This window comes from Nylanderia fulva, unplaced genomic scaffold, assembly GCF_048542155.1.
Source record: "Nylanderia fulva isolate GAGA-0341 unplaced genomic scaffold, ASM4854215v1 Scaffold17, whole genome shotgun sequence".
NCBI lineage: Eukaryota > Metazoa > Arthropoda > Insecta > Hymenoptera > Formicidae > Nylanderia > Nylanderia fulva.
In genome coordinates this window covers 2380590-2396070 of record NW_028189945.1, presented here as the reverse complement: position 1 = coordinate 2396070, position 15481 = coordinate 2380590, and the positions used below count along the sequence as shown (strand labels likewise).

The window sequence follows — 15481 nt, the reverse complement described above, 5'->3', positions numbered from 1 at the left end:
TTCATTTTTTAATGCTAATTATTCAACTTTTAAATCTAATTGTGAAATTATAATTCAAATAAATATAATAAGTGTCTTAATTATTATTAATTCGCAAAAACGCCAAAATAGTTGATAAATACTAAAATTATAGAAATTTTAGCAAGTGTACAAATATTCTATATCCATGTAAAATTGTTATTTAGAAAACATTAAAATGCAAGAGAGCGATGTGTGGGGTGGTTAGTGCGGTACCAGTGGAGGCATCAATTTATGTCAACATGTATTAGTAGATTTAGAAAAAATAGATTAATAAAAGATCAAAGATTAAATGGCACACCATTCATACAAAAATTAGTCAACACTGCCAGAATAAAATCAAATTGGTGATTAAAGGATAAATGGGATAAATTCACACGCCACGAATTAATACACGAAAAAAAGTACCGACTTAATAAGGCTGCTGATCTCCGATTTAATATTTATTTCATTACTTAACATTTAAAAATTTATAAATATGTACTAAAAAATACAAATATTTGTTTTCCTCATTTTTTTCAATTTAATAATATAAAAATACAATTTACCATTTTTATTATTTAAGCCGCGAAGAGACTTGATTTTAGTAAGAATGTCTTCATTAGAATGCAATAGCCCTAATTCTCCCCGAGATTCCTTATCAGCAGTCTTATCGCGTACGCGATTTAATGTACAAAACAGCGGATTTATTAGAAGAAAACAAAACTTTCCGCGTTAAAGCGCAATTTTTCACAATCCTCCCTCTAACCTGCTTGGCCAGGTGACAGGCCCTAGCCGGGGAATTAATAATTTCGTAATAAAAAACGGAGAAGTTGAGGGCAAGGCCGAGCCTGATCGGATGCGTAGGCTGCATTTTCGCCTTCGCAATGTCAAACGCCTCCTGGTACGCCTTCTGCGAATCCTCGACTACCGCTGCAAAATGCAAATCAGCCTCTATTCAGATTACACCTTCCACGACCTCGTTTCTACGCCGTGACCGTCGTAGTAATAAATCGTTGTTGTCGTCAGGAAAAAGAACAGGAGGGAGAAAGGGCGCAAAAGGAAAAAAAAACAACGAAAGCCGAATAAAAGGAGGGAAAAACGTGAGCGAGTTTCAACGATTCTCCTCGCATCTGTCCTACAAAGACCGCGTGTGCCGTTTTGCTCATCGTCGACCTTGAATGAACCGTGTCCATAAATCGTCACTGATCTTGCACGACCGCCCGTGACGTGAAACCTCTGATCCTGAATTATTAATACGCGTGAGTCAATGAATAGTTCACGTAATTATTAAAATATTTCAATAAAAACGTTTATTTTTCATAACTCGATCAATGCTACTGCATGCAAATTATTCAGTTGCTGCGCATATTAATAAAAATAATTTTTTTTTATTTAAAAATATTTTTCTTATATAAAACTCTGACGCTTTATCTCACAATTATGCTGTCATTTTTTTTAAAAATGCGTGCGCACCATTTTTTAAAATTGTAATGAAGAATATTCTACATCGCAAAATTATTAAAAAATAATCTTTAAATTCGTTTGCGTATGTCAGATTTTATCTCCAATCAAATATTTTGTAAGATTTCAGTTCTAACATGACTGTCCAAATGATTTCAACACATTTTAAGACTGTCATTGCGACAGTTTTCGACAAGACAGGTTTCGAATTAACGAATCAAAAAAATATCGATCTTTGTAGAACAGAGATAGGTAGGTAGATGAAGAGAAATGTGAATGAGCGACTCATATAACGCAATTTCTGTCACCACGGCACCATCACACCACCACCACCATCACCATCGAGCTTCTCTCTCCCATAGAAATTGCTAGAAAAAATGAACGATTAGTCCACTGGACGTGTACCTGTTTGGCCAGCTGACAGGCCTTGTCTGGTGAGTTGAGGATCTCGTAATAGAAGACAGAGAAGTTGAGGGCGAGACCTAGCCTGATCGGATGGGTGGGCTGCATCTTTGACTTGCTGATTTCGAACGCGTCTTGGTATGCCTTCTGGCTGTCGTCTACCACGGCTGGATATTACGTGGATTATCAGCGTGTCTCGTCTGTCTTATTTGCGTGAACTAGCACGCTTCGAGTAGTGTTTCGCATATCAAATCAATTTAAGAGCTGCTTAGAACTTGAGCGATGGGTAACTCTCATCAGATTTATCGCGTTTCGAGATAATATAATGAAAGAAATTTTTGCTATGTTATATAAGCAGCTTCTAAGAGATGCCAATTAATTAGCAAATCTGAACTATCTTTTTGCTTTTGTAGAAATTATTGACCGATTTCTCGAATCATTTATCGATTTGCCCTACTTATGTTCTATGCAGCTCAATTGCTCTTACGTGCTTCTAGGCAATCTAAATATTTCCCCGAAGTAGAATAAAGGGATATTGTGATATCTTCTCAGAATATAACTGTAATGTTTAATGATGGTACAGTGTACAATTTTAAAATTATGCAAAATTGTGATTTTTTTCTGAAAAATGTAATCCGAAAATTATTTGATTAGCATAGGAACACGTAAGAGCTTTTTTAATTCTCATGCTTGCATTCGTTTCAAAAGATTATCATTTTATCGAAATTTCTTAATATAAGTATCAACATTTTTCTGGACTTTGTAAACTCTCCCCTTAACGTATAATGCTCATAAAATATATTTAACTTTATTTAGACTCTTTCAAATGATATATTAAGCAAAAAATACGAACTCTGATAACGATTAATTTAAGGAAAAAAATTGCAAAAATTAATCGTTAATATTTATAATTATGAATTCGAGTAATGTCAAAAATACACTGTACAAAAAAAGCAAAGATATAAAAATAATGTCAATAAAAATATTTTGCAAATTCTTGAGATTAAAATTCGTACAGTTTCATTCGCAAACAACTTTCACTATAAATGACTGCGAATAAAACTGAGTCGACGATGCAAAGTCCAGGGATCCGCCCATACGTCAAACTGAAGCATCTGTCATACTACGTACAAATGTTGATTCGGGAGAAGTGCACTCAAACTCACGTATTTGCGTAATCGAGAACGCGATTAAAGTGAGAGGGCCGTCCGTGAGATTTTCGACAATTTTGCAGCTGTACGCGTTGCAAGATTTAATTTTAACCGAGTAAGTCATCCGTCAATTGTGCCGACACTCGCGTCGATATCGATCGCGAAAAGTCACGATCGCGCCTCGTCATGCAAAACGACGATCTCATATTTCGAAGAGCTCGATCTGTCTCACGAGAAGGCTCTCTCACGGATAAGCTTATGCGTTAATAAAAGATCGATACATACTATTTCTGGTCTCGCCAGTGGCGACTTCTGCGAGATACCTATAGTAGTCACCCTTCATCTTGAGGTAGAATACTTTGCTCTCGGCGTTGCTAGCCTTGGGGATCAGGTACTTATCCAAGAGTCCCTGCAAAGACACAAATGTAAACGAATAAATAAATGCTAACGTGTATTATTTAAAAAAAAATTCTTCAATAAACGCGAGATGTACAAAATAAAAATTTCAGACGCTGAAATTAATCGAATTTTGCTGAAATCCAAGTAAATTTCTGCACTCTTTATATTTAACTAATTGATAAATAAATAACTTAAAATGTGCATGAGAAAATAGTGTAAAACATAATACAGTAAAGCAAATAATGCAATGAAGGAAATGATCTAATCGTGGAAATTGTGTTGCAAATCTCGTTCATCTAGCTTGCTTCATTAATCAAAGCAATTTTCTTATCCGAACGAATCACCCTAGTGTGATTAGATTGTATTTCGTAATTGAATTAATTTATTCCGGCGACATCGCGCGTAATTTACGATTCGTTCGTCGTAGAATAATCAGATTGAAGTTCTGCAGAATTAATTGAAATAAAAGGCGATAGATGTATAAAATTATTAAAAAAAATATACGTAAAATATTTTCAAAAATAGATTATACAATTATATTATTTAGATATATAATTGTAGATAAATCGGTTATTAATCATTACTGAATAATAAAGTGTCTAATAAAGTACGAGTTTTAATTCAGGTAATGCGTAGAATTGACGCAACGCTGCACCGGTCAATGACGAGCCACTCGACGCTACGCACATTCATACATCCTGCCTGCTTGAAATGACGTAAGAGAAAGAGAGAGAAAACACGACGTTGGCCGACTAACTTTACATGCGCGAAACCCGCGTGCAAATAGCGCCGAGATATTTATTGCGCTTTAACATAATGCATCAGCCAGAGATGATGAAAAGTGATATCAAAGTTCAATGTCTAGCGATGTGATAGTATAAAATATAAAATAATTTTTTTTATAGAATTCGATTTCTGTTAAGTATAATAAATTTACACAATAAATCCATTTTTTTTAAACATTTATTTAAAAGATTAACTTGTGCATTTTTTTACAAAATAAACGCAATGTACTCTTCAAATGCAAGAACCTCGCGATTCAATAGTTTTAATCTCGGATCTTATCGTTACCTGATATGAATCTCTAGCGCACAAATCGACTGCATTTAGATGCGTGAACGCACAGTCGTAAATTACGTCGCGTTGCAATAAAAAAAGTAATAAAAAAGATAACCGCATTTGTAATCAACGTCCTCGTCAGATTGTAATACTTCTCTTACGGATCGAGTTTGCGAGTGAGAAAAGACCGGTTTTGTAACTTATAATGGCAGTTATTATTTTTTTAATATCGATGATTTTATAATCCTTTAAGGGGAATCAATAAAATTGCAATTCTGTAAATTATGCTCGACGCAGAACAGCTGAAGAACCTTACGAGAAACAATATTAATTTCAATTCGAAATGTCATATTATATTTTATAAACCAATCATTTCTTCAATTTTTCAAAAAAATTTCTCACACATTACATTCGATCGTAATGCACTCCACTTATCTCTTTTCCCGCTTATTACGCGGCTTCCTGTCATCTATTTTTAAACCTATCGTTTTGCGAAGTCACGGCGGTCTCTGTTTAAGAACTGACAGAATGACGCGATCGACTTTTTTCACGTTCTCTCTCATCTCTCGGGGCCGAGAGCTAAAGATACCTCGGTTTTTTATTAAACCGCAGAGAGCTGATCTATGAAACCTGGGCTGCGTCAAGAGAGGTGCAAATACAATGGTGCCATCGCTTATCACAGCTGGAGCCTTGCTCCACTTTTACATGCATCTAGCGAGTCAAATCTGATCATCTTTCTCGCTTCTCACCCTACATCACTTCCGTTGCAATTGACATTCATCTTCAAGAGAACTTTTAATCTATCGAATAATGGATGTTTCTTGATTTTTATCATTTGAAGGAATAATATGAGATTGCGATAATTTATATGATTTATTCATAAATAAATAAATGTGCGAAAAAATTTAATATTTAAAAACTCTAGAGCTGTGTCAATTAAAAAAAATTATGCCATCAGGTATTATCAAATATCCTTTAGATATCTAAATATCTAAAGGAAAAGACAATGAATATTTTTTGTTTTCTTTGGACAAAACGTGATACGGCCTCGAGCGAATTTAACGTTCCCTTCAAGAAAGGACCGACTCCATTACGAAGCGGAACGTGCCATTTCCGGCGATTTGAGGTACGTCCGTCTGAGCAGGCGTGTCCCGTTTCCTCTTCCGCTTCCGTTTATTTCCGGATACTGGAAAATATGAACCCACGTGTGTAATGAGAACGGAGATCGAACAAAATCCCGAGGTTTGCGAGGAAAAAAGAAAAATAAACGGGCGGATTATAATTCGCCGAGTTTAATGAGTTTTTGTAATTTCCGAGTAACGTGAAGCTGGGAAAGGTCGTGCTTTAATATCTCGCCGTGGATGTTATGCAATAAGCGTCTCGAGAAAAAAGACAGATTAAAACTTGAAAGACGAGATTAAAGGAATTAAAGAACAATGTACAAAGTATTACTAAAAAGAAGATAAAAATAAATGATTTATAATGAAATTTTTTTAGACAATATAATCTAGAAAATATTAGAATAGGCTATTTTTGTAATAAACAAATAAACGCGGAAGATTCTTTGTATTAAAATTAAATACTAATGATTGAACACTAAAGAAAAAACGCAAAAATAATGAAATTACTTCAATGTTAGCATCGACGTTATCAGAGTAATACAAATTGTTCGGAGAAAAAGAAAAATGCGAAAACTGAGCGCTCTTGGAAGAAGAATCGTGAATAGGGGCTGTAATTGATCCGCCTTGAAATCCAATCCAGAGGATGATCTTCATCCTCCAGAGCAAGGAAAGCATGCGCGAGAAGTAGCGGAAGATTGTCAACTATGTAAGATGATCCTGTGGCGCGGAAGAGAAAACGGGTATATTGCTTGCAAACGGGTTTTGATGCTCGAGGCAAGATACCCCGGGACACACAATTCACTTTATCCTTTTCCATGTTGACACTTTGTTGTAACGCAGAATGCGCGACTGCCACCATTTCTTCCGAATTCTTTTGTCGTGAAAATTTTCAATTTATGTTTAACGAAGAATAGACCAAATCTCTTTCTGCAATTTATTTTAGCAGAATTTAGATGAAGAGAATTTTTAAATTAATATTACTGTTGAAAATCAGTTATTTTATATATACATATTTTTAAAAAATTAAACATCAGGACATTCCCAAGTTTTTTTTTAATTTTTTAATTAATATGATTGCTAATAATCAAAGTTATATTACATATACATATTTAAAAATAGAATATATTATGGTAGCCACTATCTACGAACCAATGAGAACCCAAGAGATATATATAAATACACGTTTCCGATAATTACTTTCTACTAAAGTCTGATTATTTTGTACGGCAATCGTCGTTTAGACAATGCAATTAAAACTTCGAACGAAGAACTCAACACAGTTCGCGCCAATATTCCCGACAGTGTGTAGTCATGCTAATGACTTCATAGTACATGAGGAGGATATTTTTGTAACTGCATTTCCTTGTTTCGTTATCGCGTCGAGACGATGTAGTAACAAATCGTTAACAAATACTCTGAGCGTTTGTTCAGACGCGTCCTATCTGAAATTAACATCTCTAATTATCTCGGAAGGAAAAGTCTCGAATTCTTTCGAAAGACGTCTCTCGTTAGAAAGTGAATACTTTTCGACAATTAGACGCCAGATCGATACAAGAAAACGAATTCTCATTATCGACTTTCTTTCTATAAAGCTGCCAGTATTTTTTATGTAAAAAAATATTTGTTTTTTGTTGTGTGTAATGTTGTTTTTATTGAAAAAAATTATAAATCCTATAAAAATTCATGCAATTCTTTCACTTTTAACATTTCTACTCCATTATAAAATATTCGTGAAAAAGATAAATCGCGTAAGAGAAGAATTGAGCACAGTATAATATTAATGTAACTGAATAAATATTTAAATGAGTGTATTCAAGAATTTTATGCAATGATATTCACTCGTGTGAGAATGAAATCATCATTTTACGATTATACGAAATTGATTGTTTAACGTCTGTCGCAACTCTCGGAATGCGTCTCTATCTTTTACTTATTGTTAGATACGCCGGTTACTCAACGAAATTCTTCGACACCTTTTCGGAGCTAACTTATGTACGCAAGAGAATGGGAAATATCACGACGGCTGCAACGGTGCGGAAAAAGAAACGGAATGCACCGGGGCTGGTCTCGGGATACGTTTTTACGAGAGAAAAGAAGGCGGTGCCGGATTTGTCAATGCGGAAATCACGCGTTTCTCTCGTTTTTACCGATTCAATCGACGTGAAAAATTCTGAGAAATTTTTATATTTAAATTCAATTGAATTAAAAATTAAATTAAATTAATCGAGTAATTAATTAATATATCATGTAAATAATTTTTAATGTAATTTTTAATTATACATATAAAAAATTACAATAGAAAAAAAACTTTCAAAAATACTGTAAGGACGATAAATATTTCGATATCAATATCAGTGAATATCTCTGTAATATCACGCACGTGTGTGGAATGTTGACTAGATATACTTGTTTTATTGTTAAATAAGAATTAATTAGCTACATGATAAGAATTAATTAGCTACATAAACTCGATCATTAAATATTAAATTATCAAATTTCGTCTAATTATTTAGACTTCAATTTGACATAGTATTTTAACAGAAATAAATCAATAAAATTTACTCAATAAAAATCTAGTAAAATAACATATATTTCTATATATAAAGTTTATTTTTTGCGTCACACAAAAAAAAACTAAACTAAAAATACGAAATCTAAAACTGAACGTACATTTTTCATGACTACATTGGCAAATATATAAATATGTGAAAGGTACGGCACTGTTGTGTATGTATATACTAATTCCCGCGATTTCACAGACTTTGGGGATTGATTTATTGCTGTTAGCCATAACGCAAGAATACGCAATAAAACAGACATATATTGCTCCAATATAAAGTCCGTACTGTGTGTCCGGTGCGAAAACTCGTGATAGTGCCAACTATTTGTAACACGATATCTCGCGAATCCGAGTGTGAGAAACGTCACGTGTGCGCGAGACGGAAAATTAATTTCGACCAGCGGGGATCCCATTCTTTTTGGACGTAAATTAACATCCCGGACGGCGAACAAATATGCCGACGAGTTCACCGACCGGCCTTTATCACGAATACATCATTGGCACGTTAACGGATCATTTATTATTGTAGAGTCAGATCTCGAAGGGAATCAAAAATCGGCGGCGTATAATTAATATGCATACAACTGATTCAAATATATAGTGGAAGAAATGTCAAAAAGATAGACCAAACATGAAAGCAAGACAAAATAAAAAAATATACATAAATTACTATAATATAAATATCTACTACAAAAAGCTAATATTAAAATTTATTAAATACTTTTTTTCCATAAATTATTAAACCAATTTTTTTCTATTATTTTGTTTGATATAAAAGAAATAAAACTAGAAAATTAATACGCAAAAGAAAAATATCAAAAGTTTAGAAAATTTTGTCGTCAACAAGCTATTTTAGCAAATCGTGTTATATTATACAGTTCACAGAAAAAGATTCACTTCCAAATAATTCATATATTTAGTTCATTTCATCAAGATCCACAGAATCTATCTCAATTATGTGTAATCTTATTATGGCTTAATTGCTCGCGTCAATATATTGCCTAAAAATAACTCTCGCCAATTTTCTCGCTTCATATAGCGACAAAATAGCGGAAGTCGGCATTGTGTTCCCCAATGTGCAATGGATGCAATCTCGAATTACACGAAAATAAAATTGTGAAAATAAAACAATAAAATCCAGCATTAATTCTTTTAACGTGGAAAATAATTAAACAAATTTTGTATTTCTCTATTTACGTGCCCTACAAATTAAATTGCTGATTTATCGTGGAATTACATGACAAGACGCGGCTAGAAGCATTTAAAAGCCCGTGTCTTCTATCATCTAGGTCGCGCCAAGACATTTGTTCAAACACATTTATTCCTCGACAAATATACAGCTCGCGTTTTTTTCTTTTTTTTCTCACTTTCCGAGCGAGGCTTTTTCCCCTATATTTCAATGCCGCTTCGGGCTTTTCTCGTCCAGAGCGACTACGATCAATAGCGGCCAGGCGCTGGAGACACAATGAGCCTCTGACCGCCAGGCAAACATATGCGCGAATTAAATATACGATGAAAAAACGAGAGCAGAGCAAAGACAAAAGTAATAAATTGTTTTCTATAGTCATCGCTGTTTTATTTTAATATACGCATTTCATCCGTATCCGTATGTCATGTCATATAGAAATGAATTCGCCGGAAACGCAAATATTAAATTCGTCGGCATGTAAATAGAAACGTATCACTTTTACGGGAAAAAAATTTCGCTAAAATCAACCAACGGAATAATTAACAAAATCTGTCAACGCGAAAAATAAATATTACTGTCCACTGGCTATATTTTTTTAAACGAATACATCATCTCGAAATAAGCTCGAGTGGCGTTCCTCCAATTTATTTTTAGGCGAACAGCAAAAGTTTCGTTCGCCTGTAAAAGAAGGCGGCCGACACCTGCAAAGTCTACTTATAGGAAAAAAAAAAAGAAAAGAAAAAGGTGTCACTCACCAATACGTCGTAGCAGATCTCGCGCAATTCCTTCTCGACCTTTTCCCGGTATTCCTTGGCCATCTGCTGTTTGCGCTCGGAGCCCTCGGTCTTCTGCTCGATAGAGGAGATTACCCGCCACGAGCTGCGTCTCGCCCCTACGACATTCTTGTACGCCACCGAAAGCAGGTTCCTTTCCTCGTTTGACAGCTCGACTCCCGTCTCGGTGACCGCCTTCATCGCGGACGCCATATCGTCGTACCTTTCCGCCTGCTCGGCAAGCTTCGCACGCTGCACCAATTCCTCCTTATCCACAGACATTTTGTCGACTGGAATCAGAGAAAAAAACGATGCGACGTTTCAACGAACTGTCAACTTTTCCGAAGACGTCAATTGCGCGCGGTTTCCAAAATTATTACACTTATCAAAAATTCAGCGAGGGTTTTTGGAGTGAGGGAGTTGCGGAAATAGAGACAAATATTTTATTTTAAAAAAATTCAAAGAAATAAAGACACTTGTAAAATTGTAAAGTCTTGAAAAGAAACGAAAGTTACGAGGAGTTTTTTTACGACGCACTTAGAAAGTTATAAAAATTCACAAAGTTTGAAAAATGCTAAAATTCCAAGGATTATTGTGTAATGTATATATTTTAAAATTTTAAATTTTCAAAGGTATATTTCCTCAAGAATGTAACGAATATGTTTCTTGTTCTCGAAATGGTAAAGATCCCTCCAGGAAAAGAATTAAAGAATTATATGCTAATAAGTCAGCCAGATGTTTTTCAATCCTAATACGTTGTAAAAAAACATACGCTTTTGTTTTTCTCTTCGAGCTCTGTCCTGCTTAGCCATACGTTCGTAATTTAAAATATGTATCATATAATATAATGGTTTTATATCCATGATTTCAGAATTTCCCAACAAATTATAATTTCTGCAGAAATTCTCGTCACTCTTCTCGTTCACACTAATATATTAGATTATATTATATTATTATTAAAGATCTTTTTTATATATATTAAGATTTCTATTATTTATAAATAAAATCTTTGCTGCCTCGATATTGTTGAAAGTCTCGCAGAAAACTGTTTGAACACAGAGGTATGTTGACGTGACACCGCGCGGGGGATGCACAAAACGTATCAATACAAAAGTAGAACTGATCGCGGCTGAACGCGTTACAATGTCGCGGAGTTCTTTTGTACGCGAAAAGATCGGAAAAAAATAGAATCTCGCTCGCGCGTGCAAATACAACTGATGCGTTAGAAGCCGGAGACTAACTGAACGATGTTGCACTTCTGCTGGACGAAATTCGTTTGGTTCGTCTGCCAAACTAACAGTCTACCAACACGCCTTCTTCTTTTTTTACAAAAAGAATTTTTCTTTTTATGTATAAGGTATCTACAACAATGAAAACGAATTCTCTTATTTATGGGATGTTTCGACTAGCATAGCGTCTTGTGTCTTCTTTCTTTTCTCTATTGAATAACAAAAGAACTTTCCCTGATGAAAAAAATTATTTTTTATTTTTTCTTGTACGTTTCAAATGTGTTCCTAAAAATATTTCAGTTATATAAATTCACAAAATTACTTTGTCAAAAAAGAACAGGTAGATAAATAAGCGTATACGCCCTATTGTTGACTTGTTTTTCTTTAAAAAGTAGATGTTTGAGTTATATCTACTCGTATAACATCGACTTTTGAAAGCATTTGTATGTGTATTCTTTCTTTCTCACAGTTGAAATAACTTCTAATGTTTAAAACAGTTACCACGCATTCTTAGTGTTCTACACAAAGTAGAAATTTACTACCTATATTTTTCAATTCTTTATTACTTTCTACAACATTTTATATTGTTCTTTAAAAGAAAAATATCTTGGGAGAAAAAACTTGCTGTATCACAATGCATCTCCAAACGGTCTGCTGCTAATATATCTAACAAAAATTCATTCACGGTAAAAAAACAGAGAAAGAATTTTATTTAAAATTTCTTTTTTCTCTATTAAGAAATATTTTACTTCAGTAATTTTCTAATCTCTCTCCTATGTATGTGTAGCATTATAACATGTAATTTATAAATAAATAATCGTGATTGTGTAATTATCCTTGTTTTATATTTTTAACGCTACGAAAGAAAATGCAAGTATTTAGTTGTATAATTATATAGCTGATAGTTAAAGTATAGAGCTTATATGTAATTCAAAATCATAAAAAAAGACAGAAATTACATATATCTCGAGCATACTAATTTCTAAGTTTCCCTCGATCTGATGAGAATTTAATCGCCGGAAAATCCATAATTGATATGTACGTGACCTGATAAAGGCTGCGCTATCAAAGTAACAAGAGGACTAAATTGTACATTTAGTGCATTTCCGTGGAAACCGCTCGACAAAGCTAAAATGCAGGACACCTCGTTCAACCTCTGGGCAATCGATCGAATATCTATTATCTAACAAACACGTTATACGATATATGAAGCTTGATTATCAATATCAATTGATATTCGGCTAACGAAAATTCTATGCAGCATAATAAATTTACAAATTATTAATTGGGTAAACAGAATTATTTCGTTTTTGTAAATGTGTTTAGTAATAAAATCATATTAACGTCAATTATCACATCACAAAATATTTCCTCCGAATTATTAACCCTTTCATCCTTTCAGCAAGTAGAATAAAAGAGTTAACGAAACGGTAATAAGCTACTTTTTTATTTTTATTTCCTCCGTCTCTTTTGAATCAAGACTACAATTTTTATTTTTTTCCCTCAAAATAAAATAAATTAGCTATAAATTATTTTACTTAGAAACACATTTTTTACATAAATAATTTCTTTCTTAATTCTGTCACAAAAATATGAATTACAGTTTATCTCATTCAACGCCGTTTGTTATCTCTATAACTTATCGTTTTAATTTACCGGTTACCGGATGTTTTACGTATCGTTAACCATATACGTGATTATCGAACTTACGCACCGTCTAAGTGTTACCCTTTATCACTTGTTCTTATAATATAATTGATTTGAGAACGCATAATTAAACAGTTTTATTAACCGTTAAATAAATGTCGAACTATTAGACATACACTCTCTTTTATTGCGCGACCATTTGAAACCATTCCGAGCAATCCTCGGTCGTTTATGACAGGTTCGAAGCGCAATTATCTCTTCTCCCTTCGTTCCTTTTTTTGCCCGGCTCGCATCTGCCACTCGGACACGATAAATCACTCTAACGACTCGGCGACTCGGTCAGAGGGTCAATATCTCGTTGGCGAATCGCAGCACGTGTGAATCCGATAAGAGAATCAGTCGTACGATAAGTCGAAGGAACAAGCGAACGGACACGTTCGGTGAGAACAGATGATTACGTGATCGTCATCGAGGCAGGGAGAACAAAGATGCGTCATCATCGAGAAATTAGAAAGTGCGAATTACTCCCGAGGGAATCACCGTGCGAACAGTGATTACACTTTTGTAAGTATTAATGACGATGAAAAATGTAATTTCATTTCCTTCCTTAATTTATTCTTTTCAGAGACGCATTATTCACAAGATGGAAAAATTTGCTACGCATTATTTTAATTAGAAGCAGAGCATTTTCAACACATTTTTTACATAAATTATAATTATAGTAGAAAATATAACAGAGGGAAAAACACGTGTAAATATAATTTATATTTAATTTTAAAAGATAGTCTCCTAGATTCTGCAAAAATAAATAAAATCTTACGAATTCATTTTAATTTTTAACTTCTTCAATTTTCTAAAAATGTCTTCAAGCTTAAAAAAAAATCATTTTATATTCGCATTAAAAAAATTAAATGAAAAAGTTATATAAAATAAAAACTCAGATCTTTGCTCGTGTGTTTTAAAATATTTTAGTCCTTGGATCTTTTCAGCACAACGTTTAGCTAAATGCAACGGGATGTCGTAATGCGTTCGTTGTACCGACCGGAATGTTACGTCGTCGTCATCGTCGTAGTACGCGAGAGAGGAAACGATGATGATTCATACCGTAGAATTGAAAGAACGAATTACACCTCTGACTGAGAGACTAGACGCATTCACAAAGTATATTAAGCGTAAACCGCACATAACAACGTGTCGTTCGCGCAAGAAAAATTGAAAGATACAATTCTCGCAACAACCTAACAACGATCTTGTTATACATAAATTGTGTTACGCAATCGAAATTCCGCCAAAGTGTAAAACAAATATATTCGTGCTTTAAATTGGCATTAAAAAATATTTATATACAGATAAATAGGAGAGAATCTTATATAAATTTATTATGATATTTTTAAAACGTAGATGCATCATTCTTGATTAAAGATAAAAATAGGGCGTAGTACCGGAAATGATTTTCCTCGAAAAGCTAAGAGCTCTCTCGCAGTTTCTTTTTTAATTAATCTTCAAGCGAAGGCGAAGCGACATTCTATAGAAGAACGAGATCGAAACACGCTCGCGACGCATCGATAATTTCCTAAGGGAGGTCGTCTTCGTGAAGGCGCTTATAGGAAGGGTAATTAAATATACGTCGGGGCGCACGCGAGGGGGTTCTTTTGTAAAAATAGCTCGTAAATAAAATACGATTACATATTGCAAAAGTTTCTCGATGATGATATCCTGCATAAAGAATGCATTCCATCAAACTCGTTTATAACTCGATATTGTGTAAATAATTAATATTTAAATATATATCTAAAAAAATTATTTTAAATATCGTGAAGATAAAAAAAAAATTCCCGATATTCATATATTATTTTAAAGTTAAAAAAAGTAAACAATATTGACATTTTTTAACATTTAATCACATTTAGATGGCTGTTGAACAATTTAGTAAATATTTTTGCAAGTTCAGTTTCTCTACGAGTTGTAACAGCATCTGCCGTTGAAAGGAAGCTGTTGACAAGACACACCGTATATATATACGAGCAGATAATGCAGTATAGAACGAGTAGGCATCACATGGTCTGGGATGACTCATTGCATTAAAGCTGGTCGATGCCGTCGAAAAACCCACAAAAGAGGAGAGAAGACTCTAAGGATCACTTAACCCTGAGGAATATTTAGACGCAGATTCTCCTCCCAGTTTTTTTTTTCGAAAATATCCTTATAAATACTAAAAAATTGCAAAAACTTGGCGCAACCATTAACGATGCTTTCTTTTTTCGATATCGTCTCTTCTTGACTTTTATTATAATTAATATACTTGTATTTTTCTAAAAACGTATGGCTAAAAATATCGAGATATTTTTGTGTCCCTATAATTTCTGAATTATAATGATGTTTAAAATTATTTTATTTTTGTCAATAGAGAATATTCTTTATTTTAAAAAATCTACTGAAAAATTAAACTCTCAATCTTCTTAAATAAAGATTAAAGTTATAATGTTACAT

The 15481-nt window shown here is 33.7% G+C and overlaps 1 protein-coding gene across 4 annotated transcripts in view; it reads right to left on the bottom strand.

Moving 5' to 3' along the window:
• 14-3-3zeta (tyrosine 3-monooxygenase/tryptophan 5-monooxygenase activation protein zeta) overlaps positions 1-15481 on the bottom strand; it is a 50491-nt gene that overhangs the window by 4268 nt on the left and 30742 nt on the right. For 3 of the 4 annotated variants that reach the window (XM_029312026.2, XM_029312024.2, XM_029312025.2), the window contains 3 exons: positions 10098-10405; positions 3300-3423; positions 1867-2030 (listed from right to left, as the gene is read on the bottom strand). In XM_029312026.2, the coding sequence (XP_029167859.1) occupies positions 1867-2030; positions 3300-3423; positions 10098-10397 (588 nt within the window). In that variant the 5' untranslated portion in view covers positions 10398-10405. Of the gene's footprint in view, positions 1-766; positions 931-1866; positions 2031-3299; positions 3424-10097; positions 10406-15481 lie in introns of all 4 variants that reach the window. The other variant, XM_029312027.2, reaches the window with a different exon arrangement.